The sequence below is a fragment of the Manis javanica genome, chromosome 14 (genome assembly GCF_040802235.1).
Source record: "Manis javanica isolate MJ-LG chromosome 14, MJ_LKY, whole genome shotgun sequence".
NCBI lineage: Eukaryota > Metazoa > Chordata > Mammalia > Pholidota > Manidae > Manis > Manis javanica.
This window is the reverse complement of record NC_133169.1, coordinates 87079099-87098764: the sequence shown is the minus strand read 5'-3', so window position 1 is coordinate 87098764 and position 19666 is coordinate 87079099. Positions and strand designations below refer to the sequence as shown.

The following is a 19666-nucleotide window of genomic DNA, read 5'->3' as shown; positions in this document are numbered from 1 at the left end:
CGGCAGTGACAGAAAAAAATAAAAATAAGGAAGCTCAAGGACTTCCTGGCCTGCTTAATGCCACATCTGACGCAGAATGTTACAATCCCAGGGTTGCAAAATAGCTCTCCAGCACATGCTATAAGTAAAATCTAAGAAACTGCATTAAGGTCCTAACTCTTCCACAGAATGAGGATATCGGTCAGATAGTGGTTTCTGAAACAAGCAGGAAGAATACTGGCACAAAAGGTGAGTAGGAGGTGCCTGTGACTCTGCAGCTGGCTGAGTTCTAAGACTCTGATGAGAAAATGTTTTGGAAGAGTTCCCATAATTGAGGTTTTTACTCTGCCTATTGAAGATCATTTTTTCCATAGCACGGGTGTTGGCTGGTAGGCAGTGGACGGATGTCCAGTTTCTGCCCTGAGTACTTCATTTTTGAGCCGGTACTGTTGTACATATGGGAGCCCCTCTTTGAAGGTGATGTCGAGGACAGTGTTACACGATCGTCACTCGTCTGTGTTTTCAGTGAAGAGAGAAGGGCAAGTGAGTGCACAACCAGTGATATAATTTTTTAAATACATTAAACAAAAATTACACCTAATGGTTCATCTGCTTACGTTGTTCCAAGTTTAGAATCATTAAAAAATTAGTCACTTATTTATTTAGTAGTGAAATACAGAATCTATAGAAATATATATTAAAGTTTGTATAGCTTAATCAATAATTATAAAGCAAACACCTGTAACAGTCATCCAGCCCAAGACATAAAAAACTGGCAGAATGTCAGAGCGCACCCCCCGTGCCCCACCCCACCCACGGGAGGACACCACGCACGCGTGCGAGCGCTCTCTCCCTCCCTGATCCCAGTGCCACCCCTGCCTGCTCTCCCTGCTCCCACCAGGTCAGGTAACTACTGTCCTAACTTTTGTGATAATTATTTCCTTCTTTAAAAATACGGTTTTACCGTCTGTGTGTGTACCCTCCACTGTGACTTAGTCTCGCCTGTATATAAAGTTCCGCCCGCTTCTTTTGCTCAGCGTTGTGTCTGCGAAGTACATCTGTGTTCTGACCCCGGATTCTGATTGTTCATTTTTATTGCTATACGGTATTCTGTTATGTAGATGTGCCACAGTTTATCTTTGCAGACTGTGCATTTTTACCTGGAACAAGTCAAGATGTTCTCATATAGAGTATTTGCACGGTTTATTGCTCAGCCTCTTTCTGAGAGGAGTCTGTTTTTCAGAGACATCCTCCTCTCCTTCCGGAGTTTGAGTCCTGGAGAAAAGTAGAAAATGTCTCAAACATTAGCTTGTGCATTTCCCACCTTCAGTTGTAGCTAGCTAGCTAGGCGCCTCTGTCTTTTTTTTTTTTTTCTTTTAATTAAAAAAAAATTGCACATCAGTGAATTAATCTCTTTTCTATGTTGTTTTGATTTGGGGAGTCTTGGGTAAAATTTTTATTATTGTCACATACATTAGGATTTCAGATCTGAATTCTTAATCTCTATAGAATTCTTTTGCATTCTCAACATTTATAAAAATGAATGTTTGCTTTAAAATAGTTTTTAGTTATTTAAGACTTAAGTCTAAAAGAGCCTGGTGGTTGGGAGCCCTGGAGTTTATAGTGAACTATGTATGTCCTCTGTCCTGGTGTTGTAGGGCCTACTGTGGCTGCATCCTCCTCCTCCGCGGCTTTCAGAGAAGAATAGACATGAGTCTGAAAAGGCCCATATTTGCTTTTTTCCTGAGTATTCTTATTTGTTATTATCAATATTATCAATGCCTTTGTCAGTGTATATGTGTTGTGATCCAAGTGCTATTATTTGCCTAAATGTAAACTGTGATATATTTCATATTCTCAGTAGAAATATTTTAGGTCCAGTGAGAAGTCATATGTAAACAGTTCAAACAGATTTGCCCTTTTAACTAGATAGCCTCTCTTGTTTATCTATAAAATATATATTACAGATGGTTTACACACACACACCTCTCTTTGATCTGATGTGCAGTCTTCATTTCATAATTAAGATAAAAGAAGGATTTGCATTCCAGGTAGCCCAGAATTCAGCTTTTTGCATCTCAGTTCAGTTACTTTTTTCTTCTAGGATGTATTCTCAGGGTGTCTTGATTCTCCTCCTTGGAATACTTGTCTGTCCCCATACCAGACTATCCTTTTGAATGCTTCAGACGGCTGTTGACCTCAGCCTTTGCTGCTCTATGCTTCACACGGTCTGTACTTTTCTCTCTGTCTACTCGTAGATATCTGTCCTTAGCCGCCTCTCTCCCATGCCTCAGAGTTTGTCCAGTCATTTTCAGGCTGCCTAGAGAATGATTTTTATTTTGATGAGTTAGACTTTAAATTTTCTTTCATGTTGGTGCATGCCTCCCTGCTGTTATAACTCAGTGTAAGGCAAGGTTTATCAATGTTCTTTTCTTTACTTTTATTTATTCATTCATTCATTCATTCATTTATTTATTATTAAGGTGTCATTAATATACACTCTTATGAAGGTTTCGCATGAAAAACAATTTGGTTACTACATTCACCTATATTATCGAGTCCCCCCTCCCCCACATCCCACTGCAGTCACTGTCCATCAGCGTAGCGAGATGCCGCAGAGTCACTACTTGTCTTCTCTCTGCTATCAGTGTTCTTTTCTTTACTCCAGGTTCTTGCTGGTCAGTTCTTACATCGCAGGTCTCCTCTAACCAGTCGTTTTATATCACAGATACTGGCCAGGAGAAGTGAGTTGTTCAGCACTCAGTGTGGACAAGGCTACACCTGTATTTAATGAGCATACTGTGCATGTCAGCTCAAAAGAACAAGATCCAAGCTGACATTTGAACCATAGAGATCTCCAGGTGGGCTAGATTCATAGCGGAGCACTCATCGCCCTGAGTTCCTGACTTGGACGCCTTCGTTGAGTTAGGGGTTCTGGATTCTAGCCCTTGTTGCGCTCTAAGCCTTAGTGTCCTGATCTGTAAAACCAGAATATCGGATTAGAAGGTATCTAGGGATACTTCCATTAAGTTTATTGGTATAACCTTGGTTTTTTTCTGAATAGCTACATTAGGAGCAAAAACACCCCCTTAAAATGAAAAGATGGAGGAAGGCAAAACAAAACAAAATAAAAACCAGTTTCCTTTCATGTCTGTATCATTAATTTAAAAGGTAATTGGAATCCTGTTTTTGAAGTGAAAATAAAACTAGTTGTCTGCCTACACTCTTGCCAGCCAAAATGTAATACATTTACATCTCCTTTGATACCTTTCTGGTGTTCACTTAAATTGATGAAGTCATGCAGGTGTGCATGTGATGGCTTAAAGGTGGCAGGTAGTTTATATTAGATATTGCCAATTTTAGAAGTTATTTTGGATAGAGCTATGTAATAGCTTATTGAGTCCATATACATAAATTAAAATAACATGCCCAGGAGGACATCATCTTATTTATTTGTAGTGCTTTATCCTGTACTGTCTTATAAATACATGACACTTAGAATAGTGACAAAAAATGCTGATAAATTTTTAAATTCCTTGAGTGGACATGTACATTTTTATAAGTGATATCTTATTTTTGTAAGATATTCCTTTATGAATTTTATTTAATCTGATGCAGATTAAGTTATATTACTTAGGACGTTACCATTTTTCAAAGAATTTTCACTACATTATTTCATTTATAAAGAGAATATCTATAGGTGATGCTGTCTTTGCTAATTCTGATTAATCAGGGGAGTTTTTCCAACTCATTTATTTTTTTTTTTGCTTTCAAACAAATCTCTCACCTATCACCAGCATAATAAAAATACTTGAATTCCATCACTATTCATGAAGCCATTCTTCTGGGTACATAATTATCTTATGAGAAAATTTTTCCAGCATGGACACAGATTATTGAACTCCTAACTTTTGTGTAAAACAGTTTAGCTCATTTTATTCTGCTTTTGTTTTTAAGAAAACATATGTGAGGGTGGAACAATACTCCAGTTCAGGAAGCATTATCGGTTTCCACTGATGTTTTATACGTATTCTGTTTTTACATGAGACTAAAAGCTCAAACTCTGTGTGATACTATAAAGACATGGAAAATGATTCTTTCTTAGGGTTGGAGGAAGTGATGACTAGTGTTTTTTTGCTGGTAGGATCTGATAATCCCCCCTCCCTTTAGCTATTCTAGGCATGTTTAGTTGTCAGGCGTTGTCGGACTAAATTGCTAAAAATAACAAATAAGGGGGAGGCTGTTCTAAGGCCAGCTCTTACCACTGTCTGTAATCTGTTTAATTTAGTTCCTAGGGAGAAAGGGCAAAAGGAACATGGTGCCGTTCCCATTGAATGGATTTTTTGTTTAAAGTGCTGACAAGAACATTGTTTGAGCTCCCCCTTTTCCAAACCCCATAGGGCTCACGTACTCCCATCCACTACAGTGTAGAGCCAGCGCCAGGGGCTCACAGAGCGTGCTTCGTCCGATCAGTGGTCATGCTAGGGATTGACCAGGTGACTGTGGTCTTTTGCTTGTCATTTAACGTGGCTTTTGACAGTGGAAACATGCAGTTAGCCTGTGAGAGAGAGTTGAGAGGCAGAGGATGGTGGTTAGAAATGGGGGAGTTAGTGTGAGAAGAAAGACATCTCTCTGTTCAGTTCTCTTCCCTAACTCAGTGTTCAGAATCAGGCTGTCTGTAATAGTAACCACACATGCGGCGGCAGTGCACCTGCGTGCAGTTTGACCCACCGTGCTGGTGTAAAGCTCTATTGGATTTAGCCCATGCCCTCCCTGTGCCTTCATTTCTTCTGAATCGTAGAAATACCTTTCTGTAGAGATAGCAGTCTAGTGCTTGTTTGTAAAACTGTTGATCACTGAAGGAGTGATTTAAATATGTATTTACCAGTGGTGGAGTATGTGAAAACTGGGAGCGAATTTTACCGTTGTATTTCTGGCATTCCGCGTTCTGTGTTAGACTCACCAGAGGGCTTCTTGATTTTTATGTCTGAAGTTGCTTATTGATTTTTGTATCTGAAGTTCTACCCAAAGTCCTTTCCTTTGGGCAATTCTCAAATTTTTTTTTTTTTTTTGGTTTGAACTTGACCACTTTTAAGCACACAAAAGAAAATTGTTTTTATTAGAGATTCTTGACAGGGGTGGGGTGGGGGAGGATGTCTTAAGAAAGCCTATTTTAATGGAGATCCTGGTGTTTACCTAAAACTGGGATCTGAACACTTGGACACTGCAGGCTTTGGGAGTGCTCACTTTTAGACATTTCTTAAGTCACCACCCTTACTTCTAATTTAATGAAATAATTAGTTTAACTGAACTAAAGGATCTCAAATGTATAATTTAGAACACAGTCTTGAAGACTGTCTATGTTACACAGATGAGAAAGTCTTGTGATTCATGTGGAATGACATATATAGCAGCACTTTGAATTTTTCTAAGTAACACCCAGACAGATGTCATTTGTGGTCAAGTTTAATCAGCTCTAGAAACTTGTAAAAAAAAAAACAACAGAACCCCATTACTTTCTGCTCAAAGCGTGGACTTTCTTGGGTATTCAAATTCAAAGCCTTCATTAATGAAGGCTCTGTGGTCTACTCTCTTTAGAGAAGGCATAGGAGGGAAATGGTGGTGATGGAAAATGTAAGGAGGAGGAGCTTCTGGTACTATAGGTGAAGCCTTAAATTAGACCAAGTTTTGAACTGAATTGTAAAATGCCAGTTACTTAAATTTTTAGGTTTTGGTGCTTTCAATATCAGAGGCTGAACTTTTTCGCTTACAACAGGTTTTTTTCCTTCTTTTTTGGAGAACTAAACAATTCTAAGATTCATGACATAAAGCTTTGACCCGTGATAATTGTTAGGCCAGAAGAAGCGTATGCGTATTAAAAGAACATTAAATGTTTAGTGGGTGTCTTGATTATACAGAGTACTTTGGGGTTATGTCTAACTATGGAGGCTTTTTGTTCTTACTTTCAATCTTCTGCATTAAGGAACCTTCAGTCTATTTGTGCTTACAGTGGGCTGTGCACTATTATAGGCAATGAAGACAAAATTAGCAAAGGCCTTGATGTCATGGAACTTCATTCTGGAGAATGGGAGGGAGAGATAGATAACAGAAAAATGATATAATAAAACAAAAAACACCCAACAACAACATAGGATGAAGAGACAGAATAATGGGAGTGTATAAGCTCGTTTATGTAGTGTTGACAGGAAAGGTTTCTCTGATCAGGTGTTAGAGTTGAGCAGAGGTCTGAAGGGAATGAGGGAGAGTAAGCCAGCTGTGGGTGCCTCTGGGAGAAGAGGGTTCCAAGCAGAGGGAACAACAGGAATAAAAACCCAGAGGTGAAAGTGTAATCGATGAGCTGGGAGAACAGAAAGGAGGCTTGTTGCTCTGAAGCTGCGTGAGCAAGGTAGAGAATTGGAGGAGATGAAATCAGAAAGGTATCAGGGAATAGATTATATGGGGTCTCATAGGCCATATTAAAGATTTTGGGGGTTTTTGAAGGGTTTTGAACAGAAGAATAACATTTTATTTACATATTAAAAGGATCATCTGGCTGCTTTGTTGAGACAGATTTTAGGGGGAAAAGGTAGAGGCTTTTGCAGTTATCCAAGTGAGAGATTGGCAGTGTCTTCGACGAGGGTGCTGACATTGGAGGTGGTTAGACTCTGGGTGTGTTTCAGTGTAAAGCCGTGACAATTCGGTGTAAGGGTGAAAGAGAGGACTCAAAGTTTTGAACCTATGATTAAGGATTCACACCTCTTTCCTCCCACCATGTATCACTCTTTCTCCTGTTGGACGTATCTGGAGTCTGTCCATGGGAGAGAGGGTGTTTCACATGGGCATTGAAGGGCAGTTAGAATTTTGGTAGATAGAGCTGGGGCAGAAGAGAGCATTTCAAATCAAAGAAACAGTGTGGACAGAGTCTGGAAGTGGAGTGGTGGAATGGAGGGTTGGAGTGAGAAATGAGGCTGGAGAGGTCTAAGAGAAAGGAGTTAAGGCCCAAAGAGTGAAATTAGCTTTGTTTTTTCCTCACGTTGTATAAGTACTACTTGTTCTGGCAGGTAGTTATTCCCAGGGCAATGATGTTCATTCAGTGGGTTTCCATACAGCATTCCGTGTGTACAGGGGTCCACAGAGATTCCACATGTTTATGGAAACAGATGTGCTATTGATAATTCAGAGATCAGTGTTTCCTAGTCAATTTTCAAATTTCAAAAGTAATTTTAAAAGTAAATTGAAAGTTTGTTTTGGGCCATGTTTACCTCTGAGATATACTATTAGACACCCAAGTAGAGATGTTAAAATAGACAGTTGGATGTATGAATCTGGAACTCCAGACTAATGAAATAAAATGGAGAATTGTCTGTAAATTGTCCATTTATAGGTAACATTTAAAGTAATAGAACTGGAGTCGGTCCACTAAGGAGAGAAGGTAGCTAGAGGGGGGATGAATGAGGCTCACGGACTGAGCGCAGTGGCATTGTAGCGCATTGCAAAGCTCTTTACAGAGGTGTGGACAGTGTGCAGTGTGAGGCAGAGAACTCGGCAGGTGCCCCCTGGCAAGCCTGTGCTGAGAAGAGGCCAAGCTGAAGGGGTGGGGCCACCTCCCTGCATGGCTGGGGGGCTGCCCAGGCCCTTGGTTTTGTGGTGGCAGAAGTGGCTTAGGCGAGTTGCAAGTGCTTCGTGGCCGGTCCTTACCAGCACTGACTCTGGAGGTGGGCAAGCCTGGCCTGCGGAGGGAAGTAGCTTCATTCCCTCGGGCAGGGACAGCAGAAGGTAGAGGCGGACATCGAGTTAGGCTCAGAGCTGGACACCCTTCTGGGACCACACTGCAGGGAGTGGTTGAACACAGTTCACTTAGAGCACAGGGCTCAGAAACCCTGCCAAGCATCTGAAGTGTCTTTTAAGTAAAATTTGAGGGAGGTGGGTACTTACATGGGCGAAAGCAAGCATGCTTACTAGTTTTGAACTAGTTTTGAAGGTTAAAAGTCCCCTAAAGGGATTTTATTGTAACCAGTACCCTCACTGTTCCCTGTACACTCACAGATATGCGCATACATGCACTTTCCTGCCCTCTTTCAGAATGTACCGAGAAGAGCTCAACCTGTAGAATATTTTTAGAGTTCTTGGATTCTTAGCATGTAATAGGTACTGCTTGTCTTTGTTCTGATTTGTGTAGCATAATGTATTGGCATGATAATTAAGACTATGAATTCTGGAATCAAATGAATATGAATTTGAACTCCAGTTCTGCCACTTAACTACCACTTTGGGTAAATGACTTAGTGTCTGTAAGCCTAAATATGCTCTTCAGCCACAACAGCAGTATTGATGGAGAGAGACACCTTTATCTCCTGCCTGTGTGTGGCACCAACTGAAAGTCAGGCAGATTTGTATAAGTATTTTTATGTATTTTACCTTTATTATTGATAAAGATTAGGTTGAAGGATGTGGTTTAGGTATGTTCTAATACTGATTCAGAATTAGGTATATAAATTAGATGAAATTACCCAGCAAATCTCTGAAAGTATGGGACAACCCCAGGTCTCTCTCTGCAGAGGCAGGAAGTGCCTGTCACACTTAAGAGGAAAATGTGTATCTTCTGCATGCACGTAGACCCTGGCAGAGCAGCAGAGGCTGAGCCACACTGCCTTTTCCCGAATACACCAATCAGAAAAGCCACTAGCCTTCCAGAGAGTAGATTGAGAAGGCCTGGACTGCATGTAGCTAATGAAAACCAGAGGTGAGGAGGCTAAGCATTTCTCTTGCAAAAAGTACCTACACTGTGGTATATGTGTAAATCACTTGATACTGTGCTTGGCACACCGTAAATATTTGGTAAATGCAGGATTTTGTTATTTGCATCTGGTGGATTGCTCAGTAGCTATTTATCAATTGAGCATGTTGCCACCAAATACCAGAAAGGTTTTTTTTTAAATTAAGAAACAAAGATACACAAATCTACAAAGCTAATTTAATGAACAACCTTGTGTACTCCTCACCATCCAGAGCTAACAGATGTTAGTATTTTGTAATACACATCTTTGTTTTTACAAAAATAAAACAATACTAATGAATCAAAGTCTGTTAGGTAATTTCCCTTGCAACCCCACTTCCAAAAGCAGCTCCTATGAGGTATTTGGTGTGTGTCTTTCCATTCAGTGTTTCATAGCATCTTAATATTCAACAAATGATATCATACTGTTCATATCTTTCAGTAACTTGACTCTTTCTTTGAGCCGTACCTACACTAATAAATGTATATAGTTCACTCATTTTAACTGCTGAAGAATATTCTATAAGAACATTTAACTTTCTATACTTTATTCAAAGGACACATTGTTAATAGCTTCAGTAAACACCACAGAAGTGTGGCCAAAGGGCCACGTGACTCCTTCCACATGTAGTGTAAACCCAGCCATTGTAGGGCTGGTTGATGGGTTCAAGGGTGCAGTGTCAGCAGGTTAGTGATAACTGCTCTTCTTATTTCCATGGATAGCCATGGATTCTGTGATGAAGCTATTTCATAAGCTTAATGGCCTCTGCCCATGCTTTAGAAGTGGGGATCACAGAGCCAGAGCCAGAGTAGCCAGGGCAAGAGAGGGGGATCGGAGTGGGGATACCCATGGTTCCAGATTCTAGATTCCAACCACGGGATCATTCACTTTTACTCCAAAAGAAATAGGGATTCCTAGGCCTGGTTGAATACTCCCAGCAGCTGGACCTTCTAATGTTAGTGATCCTTTTCTTATAAAATGATTAACCCCCTGAACACCAACACTTTGAGTAAAGAGATTATAAGTGGCTCATAAGTGGCCAGCATCTGGAAATTGAAGCAAGGGCAAAGTGAAAACCACCCCTTGAATCATGTTTGCAGAGAAGTGTGCCAAGGACTCTTTTATTACTCCAGTGTCATTATAAATTTAATTGGTGTTATGTCAGCTACTTAGCTCAGAGCTAATAGCATCTTAAACTCTATTCTGTTTGTGCCAGTTCCATGGTAACTTGATTGGGTGTGGAGTTGGGACAAGTGGCAGTTGTGACGTCTGGTCTGTATAGAGTGATTTCATCACAGTATGAACTCCATCACCCTGGATGGAGAATTGTCACAGGTGGTGTGACCTGATCTCTCTGCCCCTCAGAACACTCAGAGCCATTTGAGCTAAGACCCTGGGATGCTTGTCTGACCAAGAGGTTTAGCTTAGAGAACAGCAGTTTCTTGGTGGTACTGACAGGTATAATTGTGCATCTTCCTTTTCTTTCTTAATGAAAAGAAGCTGAGGTTTTTTGAAAGGTTTATAAATAGCCCTTTGAGATTGGAGTGTATTTGTGGTTCCCCAGTTCTGCCCTCTGCTGACCTGTCCAGATCAGCAGAGGAGGCGCCGATGAGTCATGCATCTGTGCTCGCCGCGGCTTCGAGCGCTTGCTTGTTTTCACTGTCTCCAGGTCCTTTTATGGGTTTCTGATTGCCATATCTCTATTTTTTTAGTTGTACAAATACGTTACTCTGTTGGAAAGTAGGAATGTGATCACATAGAAGTTTCCTTACCCTTGTTTGTCCATTGGCCCTCCCAGAGTACCTTAATAACTCATCAAATGTTAAGTGCTTGCTGATAACATTAATTTTCAGAAATTAATATGTCAGTGTATTTTACCCTGGGTTGTGTGTGTGTGTGTGTGTGTGTGTTTGTGTGTGTGTGTGTTACACTAAGTCTGGGTGGAGTAAAGACAGATTTGCTGTGAAAATAATTAATTAGGAAACTTGCCTTGCCTGATTTTAAACACAGGGCTTTCGTGTCCTGTCTTTTCTCCTTGTGGTGTGGTATTTTGAGAAGACTAAGAATTCATTTTTATTTTTAATTAAGATAAAGTACACACAACATAAAATTACGTTGTTGTGCAGCCATCACCACTGTCTGATTCTAGAATGTTTTCATCACCCCCAAAAGAAACCCCTTACCCATTAAACAGTTTACCGCCCATTTCCCTTTCCTCTAGCACCTGGCAGCCTTTAATATTTTCTGTTTCTATAGATTTGCTTGTTCTGGATATTAATATATAAATGGGTCACACAGTAGGTTGCTTTTTTTGTCTGGCTTCTTTCACTTAGCTTAATGTTTTCAAGGTTCATCTGTGGCTTAGCATGTAGCACTACTTCATTCTTCTTTGTGGCTGAACAATATTCCATTGTATGGATATTACACATTTTGTTCACCTGCCCATCAGCTGACAGACATTTGGTTGTTTCTACTTTTCGGCTACTATGAATAACGCTGCTGTGAACATGCACAGGTTTTTGAACACCTGCTTTTATTTCTCTTGGGTGGAATAGCCTAGGAGTGGAATTGCTGGGTCATATGATAATTCTAACTTTTTACTTCCTTAACAAACTGCCAAGCTGATGTCCACAGTAGCTGCATCATTTTACATCCCCACCAGTAATGAATGAGAGTTCTAATTTCTCCACATCTTTGCCAACACTTAATTTCTGTCTTTGATTACAGCCATCCTAGTGGCTGTAGAGTAGTATCTCATTGTGGTTTTAATTTGCATTTCCCTATTGACTGAGTTTGGACATCTTTTCATGTGCTTATTGGCCATTAATACATATTCCTTCTTTAGAGAAATATATGTTCAAGTCCTTGCTCATTTTTTAATTGGATTGTTTACCTTTTTGTTTTTGAGTTGTACAATAATAGAAATTCTTGGCCTACTTGGAGCAGATAGGATCAGACTGTCTCTGCATGTCAGACATAACTGCATGCTAGTCTTGTCCCCATGGTTGAGTCAGTTACACCTTGACTTCCAAGAATGCAAGGTGTTGACCTTACTTCCTCTCACAGAAGGCACACCCTGATTCACCTACCCCTTCACCATGCCTACAGGCCAGACTCGACGTGAGCACTGTTGATTTGATCCTCGTGCTCTGCTAAGACTGGGGCAAACTAAAGACAGATTGAAATAGTAAGACTTCTCATTTTATGTGCTCATTTGGAAAACTTGTGGCATTTTAATAGTCCTTGTTGATGAATACCTGGCTTCCTGGTCCTGGAGAAGCAGAAGAACAATAATGTATATTGGGAGACTGCTTGCTTTTATAAAATTTATTTTCATGAGATCTCTCTATTAGGTATTGTGTGCATTTAATTTTCACATGTGATGGAACTAAGGAGAGTGTTTCTATGGGGGCTGTAAGTTTTAGTTTGTTTTAGAAAGGAATCAAAGACCCCAGGGTTGTGATATCCGTAGTGGTCTCTGTGTATCCTTTTCCTAATCTCTTTTACTCCAATCTTACTAAATGTTGACTTTCTACAAGCCTATACCACCTCTTATTCTGTGTTCTTTCTCATGGCTTCAAGTACAACCTGTATGCAAGATTTTCTCTTTTGCCCAGACCTCTTCTGTGCACTTCAGACCCAATCTAGTTCTCTTCTCACATCTCACATGGATATCACAGGATAAACTTGACATGCCTAAAACTACACTCGTATCTTCCCTTCCAAACCCAGTACTCTAGGGGTTATTCTTGACCCCACCCAACTTCAGATATCTAATGAAGGACTTGTCCTCTTGTTGATATTTCTCCTGAATATTTCTTAAACCTGTTTTTATCTATCTCTACTGCCTCTGCTAAGATACTGTCATCTCTTTCGAAGCCTATTGCAGTGGCCTCCAAGTGGGTTTCTCAGCATTCCCAGTTATGTTCTCTAATCCATGCTGCCCAGCCTTTTTTACATTGCAGCACCCAGGAAATAGTATTTGAATGATTCACTGGGGTAAATAGACAAAGGTGCTCAAGGTTGGAGGCAGCTTCCCAGGAGGACTTTGGTGGCCCTGAACCTACCCAGCCACTCTAGGGACTGAAGGGAACAATATCTTGGGCACATCTGTTACCTGTTCATGACTCACTGGGCATTCTGTGGGAAGCTCTACTCTAACTCATTCTCTATGTTACAGCCTGAGTGGTATTTTATTTTCAATGGAAATTTGATTTTGAAGTTTAAACCCATTGGCTTTCTGCCAATTATCATCAAGATAAATACCAAATCTTTAATACAGCTAAGACCCTGCATGATCTGACACCCATCCAGCCTCTTGCTTCTGTGTTCTCTCTTTCTTTCTACTTCAGCCCCAGTGGTTGTCATTCAGTTCCCAAACATGCCATGCTCCATGCTGCTCCACCTGCCTGAAATCACTCTCTCCCCAACCCTCACCTCTCCACTTAGTTAATTCCTACTCCTACTCAGAGCTAGTTCAAAAGTGCTTGTTATACACAAAGACATATAATAATTAAAATGGCAAAGATCAAGGATAAGGACAGTATTAAAAGCAGCCACAGAAGGAAAAAAGATCACATACAAAGGAAAACCCATCAGGCTGTCATCAGAAACCTTACAGGCCAGAAGGGAGGGGCATGATATATTTAATGTAATGAAACAGAAGAGCCTGCAACCAAGAATACTCTATCCGGGAAGATTATCATTTAAATTTGAAGCAGGGATTAAACAATTTCCAGATAGGCAAAAGCTGAGAGAATTTACCTCCTACAAACAATCTCTACATTGTATTTTGGAGGGATTGCTATAGATGGAAGTATTCCTAAGGCTAAATAGCTGTCACCAGAGGTAATACAACTACAGTAAAGAAAGTAGACCAATTAATTACTAAGCAAATGCAAAATTAAATCATCTATCCCCAAAGTCAGTGAAGGGCTAGACAAAGAATACAGAATATGATACCTAATATATAAAGAATGGAGGAGGAAGGAAAAGGAGGGGAAAAAATAAAGAACCTTTAGATTGTGTTTATAATAGCCTACTAAGTGAGTTAAGATAGTAAAGAAGTTACCCTTGAACCTTTGGTAACCACAAACCAAAAGCCTGCAATGGCAATAAGCATGTACCTATTGATAATCACTCTAAATGTAAATGTTCTGAATGCATCAATCAAAACACATAGAGTCACTGAATGGATAAAAAACCAGACCCATCTGTAAGCTGCCTACAAGAGATTCACTTCAAACCCAAAGACATAGACAGACTAAAAGTGAAGGGATGGAAAAAGATATTTCATGCAAATAATAGGGAGAAAAAAGCAGAAGTTGCAGAACTTGTATCAGACAAAGTAGAATTGAAAACAAAGAAAGTAACAAGAGACAAAAAAGGATATTACATAATGATAAAGAGGTCAGTCCAACAAGAGGATATAACCATTATTAATATATATGCACCCAACACAGGAGCACTGACATATATGAAACCAATACTAACAGAATTAAAAGGGGAAATAGACTGCAATGCATTCATTTTAGGAGACTTCAACACACCACTCACTCCCAAGGACAGATCAACCAGACAGAAAATAAGTAAGGACACAGAGGCACTGAACAACACATTAGAAGAGATGGACCTAACAGACAGCTACAGAACACTCCACCCAAAAGCAGCAGGATACACATTCTTCTCAAGTGCACATGGAACATTTTCAAGAATATATCATATACTAGGCCACAAAAAGACCCTCAGTAAATTCAGAAAGATTGAAATTGTACCACCAGCTTCTCAGACCACAGAGGTATGAAACTAGAAATAAATTACACAAAGAAAACAATAAAGCCCACAAACACATGGAGGCTTAACAACATGCTCCTAAATAACCAATGGATCAATGACCAAACAAAAACAGAGATCAAGCAATATATGGAGATAAATGACAACAGTAATTCAACACCACAAAATCTGCGGGATGCAGCGAAGGCCATGCTAAGAGGGAAGTATATTGCAATATAGGCCTACCTCAGGAAAGAATAACAATCCCATATGAACAGTCTAAACTCACAATTAATGAAACTAGAAAAAGAAGAACAAAGGAGGCCCAAAGTCAGTAGAAGGAGGAACATAATAAAGACTAGAGCAAAAATAAATAAAATCGAGAAGAATAAAACAATAGAAAGAATCAATGAAAGCAGAAGCTGGTTCTTCGAGAAAACATGTCTGCCCAGGGGTTTATCTATTTTGTTAATTTTCTTGAAGAACCAGCTTATATCAAGAAAAAAAGAGAACAATACATAAATGACATAACATAAAAAACATAAACAATCAGAAATGAGAAAGGAAAAATCACTATGGAAACCACAGAAATACAAAGAACTATTAGAGAATACTATGGAAAATTAAATGCCAGTAAATTGGACAGCCTAGAAGAAATGGAGAAATTCCTAAAAAAATACAACCTTCCAAGACTGACCCAGAAAGAAAAATAAAGTCTGAGCATACCAATTACCAGCAATGAAATTGAATTGGTAATCTAAAAACTACCTAAGAACAAAATCCCTGGACCAGATGGCTTCACTGCTGAATTAGACATTTAGTGAAGACCTAATAACCATCCTCCTTAACAGTTTTCCAAAAAGTAGAAGAGGAGGGAATACTTCCAAACTCATTCTATGAGGCCAGCATCACTCTAATAACAAAACCAGGCAAACACACCACAAAAAAAGAAAATTATAGACCAATATCCCTGATGAACATAGATGCAAACATCCTCAACAAAATATTAGGGAACTGAATTCAAAAATACATCAAAAAGATCATCCATCATGACCAATTAGGATTGATTCCAGGATGCAAGGATGGTACAGTATTAGAAAATCCATCAACATCATCCACCACATCAAAAAAAAAGAATGACAAAAACCACATGATCATCTCCATAGATGCTGAAAAAGCATTTGACAAATTCAACATCCACTCATGATAAACACTCTCAACAAAATGGCTATGGAGGGCAAGTACCTCAACATAATAAAGGCCATATATGACAAACCCACAGCCAACATCATACTTAACAGCGAGAAGCTGAAAGCTTTTCCTTTAAGATTGGGAACAAGACAAGGATGCCCACTCTTCCCCACTTTTATTCAACATAGTTCTGGAGGTTCTGGCCATGGCAATCAGACAACACAAATAAAAGGCATCCAGATTGGTAAGGAAGAAGTTCAACTGTCACTGTTTGCAGATCACATGATATTATACATAAAAAACCCTTGAGAATCCATCCCAGAACTACTAGATCTAATAACTAAATTCAGCAAAGTTGCAGGATACAAAATCAGTGCACATAAATCTGTTGCACTCCTATATACTAATGGTGAACTACCAGAAGAAGAAATGAGGAAAGCAATTCCATTCACAGTTGCATCAAAAAGAACCAAATTACCTAGGAATAAATCTAACCAAGGAGGTGAAAGATCTATACCCTGAAAACAACAAGACACTCATGAGAGAAATTAAAGAAGATAACAATACATCCGATGCTCATGGATAGGAAGAATTAGTATTATCAAAATGGCCATTCTGCCTAAAGCAATCTACAGATTCAGTGTAATTCCTATCAAAATACCAATGGCATTCTTCAATGAACTAGAGCAAATAGTTCTAAAATTCATATGGAACCACAAAAGACCCGAAATAGCCAAAGCAATCTTGAGAAGGAAGACTAAAGCATTGGGGATTATGCTCCCCAACTTGAAGCTCTCCTACAAAGCCACAGTAATGAAGACAATTTGGTGCTGGCACAAGAACAGACCTATAGATGAATGAAACAGAATAGAGAGCTCAGATATAAACCCAAGCATATATGTTCAATTAATATACAATAAAGGAGCCATGGATATACAGTGGGGAAATGACAGCCTCTTCAACAACTGGTGTTGGCAAAACTGGACAGCTACATGCAAGAGAATTAAACTGGATTATTGTCTAACTCCATAAACAAAAGTAAACTTGAAATGGATCCAAGACTTGAATGTAAGACATGAAACCATAAAACTCTTAGAAGAAAACATAGGTAAAAACCTCTTGAATATAAACATAAGCAACTTTTTCCTGAAACACATCTCCTCAGGCAAGGGAAACAAAAGCACAAATGAACAAATGGGACTACATCGTGCTAAAAACCTTCTGTACAGCAAAGGACACCATCAGTAGAACAAAAAGGCATCCTGCACTACCAGACAATGTATTTGTAAACGACGTATCTGACAAGGGGTTAACATCCAAAATAATATAAAGAACTCACATGCCTCAACATCCAAAAAGCAAATAACCCGATTAAATAATGGGCAGAGGATATGAACAGACAATTCTCCAAAGAAGAAATTCACATGGCCAACGGGCACATGAAAAGATGCTCCACATTGCTAATTATCAGGGAAATGCAAAATAAACCACAAGGAGATATCACCTCACACCAGTTAGGATGGCCAACATCAAAAAGACAGACAACAACAAATGTTGGGGAGGATGCAGAGAAAGGGGAACCCTCCTACACTGTTGATGGGAATATAAATTAGTTCAACCATTGTGGAAAGCAATATGCAGGTTTCTCAAAAAACTAAAAATAGAAATACCATTTGACCCAGAAATTCCACTCGTAGGAATTTACCCAAAGAAAACAAGATCTCAGATTCAAAAAGACTTACGCACCCCTATGTTTATTGCAGCACTATTTACAATAGCCAAGAAATGGAAGCAACCTAAGTGTCCATCAGTAGATGAATGGATAAAGAAGTGATAGTACATATACACAATGGAATACTATTCAGTCATAAGAAGAAAACAAATCTTACCATTTACAACAACATGGATGGAGCTAGAGGGTATTATGCTCAGTGAAATAAGCCAGGTGGAGAAAGACAAGTACCAAATGATTTCACTCATTTGTGGAGTGTAACCACAAAGCAAAACTGAAGGAACAAAACAGCAGCAGATCACAGACTCCAAGAAGAGACTAGTAGTTACCAAAGGGAATGGGTTGGGGATGATGGGTGGGGAAGGAGTGAGAAGGGATTAAAAGGCATTATGATTCACACACATAATGTAGGGGGGTCATGGGGAAGGCAGTATAGCACAGAGGAGACAAGTAGTGACTCTGTAGCTCTACTACACTGATGGAGAGTGACTTCAGTGGGATATGGAGAGACTTAATAATATGGGTGAATGTAGTAACCACAATGTTTTTCATGTGAAACCTTCATAAGAGTGTGTATCAATGAGACCTTAATAAAAAAAAGATTGCTAGCTATTCATGTAGAAGTGCTTGTTATTCCCTTGGTTACACCAGGTGTTTCCTCCATTAGACATCATGCTTTACTCTTAGATCCCTATTACAGTGGTAGTTAAATAAATGTCCATGTGCCCTGCTTCAGTGTAATCTCTGTTGTAAGGTTGTAAGTGTGACTTGTTCACTGCTCTAATCACAGTGCTTTGGGGGCCTAATATGTATTAGGTGCTCAATAAATGTTGGTTAAATGACTTATGTGTTAATTCTTAGTGCTAGGGATGAAGTATTAATCAAGTCTGACAAGATCACTATTCTTTTTTTAATATAGCATGTTATTTCAACATGTTACTCTGTAACAACCACTTTCTAATTGTTATCGCCTCATTGAAACCTCATATTAATATATATCCACTTATCTGTAAATTTTAAAATTTTTCTTTTGGTATTATTACTATACAATTACATGAACAACACTGTGGTTACTAGATTCCCCCCATTAACAAGTCCCCACCACATACCCCATTACAGTCACTGTCCATCATCATAGTAAGATGCTATACAGTCACTACTTGTCTTCTCCATGCTAGCCTGCCTTCCCTGTGCCCCCCCAACATTATGTGTGCTAATTGGAATGCCCCTTATTTCCCCTCTCCCTCCCTCCCTTCCCACCCCCACCCCCAAGTCCCTTTCCCTTTGGTTACCAAAGGGTTCAAGGGTAGTTCCCTTACTACTTAACAGTCTAATTTAACTCAACGTAGTATGCTATTACAAACACAACCTAAAGGTTCTTATTTTTTCCCTCCTTTTTCTTCCTCCATTCTTTATATATTAGGTATCATATTCTGTACTCTTTGTCTATCCCTTAATTAACGTTGATTTGATTTTGCATCGGCTTAGTAATTAATTGTTCTACTTTGCTGTGGTTTTATTTTTCCTGGTGACAGCTATTTAGCCCTAGGAATACTTCCATCTATTAGCAGTCCCTCCAAAATACACTGTAGAGCTGGTTTGTGGGAGGTAAATTCTCTCAGCTTTTGCTTATCTGAAAATTGTTTAATCTCTCCTTCAAATTTAAATGATAACCTTGCCTGTTAGAGTAATCTTGGTTCGAGGCCCTTCTTTTCAGTGATTTAAATACATCATGCCACTCCCTTCTGGCCTGTAAGGTTTCTGTTGAGAAATCTGATGATAGCCTGATGGGTTTTCCTTTATATGTGATCTCTTTTCTCTCTTTAGCTTGTTTTAAAAGTCTGTCTTTATCTTTGAAGATCACTATTCTTATGAAGCCTACATTCAGGTAAGATAACAAAGAAAGAAGAAAATATCGTAGTAAAGGTGATACTTTAGAGAGGTACTGGGGACCTCCTTTAGTAGTAAAGGAAGGCCTCGCTGAGAAAGTGCAGTTTCAGCCAAGATATGAATGAGAAGCAGCAGCCAGCCACTTAAAATACGAAGAGTAAGAAATTCAGGTGGAGGGCACAGGTGGCACAGATGTCTAAAGGTTGAGATAAGTTTGGTGGAGTGTAAGCAAGTGAAAGGGGGAAAGAGTGGTAACAAGGTCTGAGTAGTTGATAGGAACCAGATCATGCGTGGCCTTATTGCCCAGTAAAGGAGTTTGGATTTT

At 39.3% G+C, this 19666-nt stretch overlaps 1 protein-coding gene across 2 annotated transcripts in view; it reads left to right on the top strand.

Annotated features, from left to right (window-relative positions):
- PFDN1 (prefoldin subunit 1) overlaps positions 1-19666 on the top strand; it is a 56142-nt gene that overhangs the window by 27746 nt on the left and 8730 nt on the right. Inside the window, exon 4 of one of the 2 annotated variants that reach the window (XM_073221798.1) lies at positions 168-228. The exons of the other annotated variant lie outside the window; for it this stretch is intronic. Within the exon in view, the coding sequence (XP_073077899.1) occupies positions 168-228 (61 nt within the window). The remainder of the gene's footprint in view (positions 1-167; positions 229-19666) is intronic. 2 annotated transcript variants of the gene reach the window in all.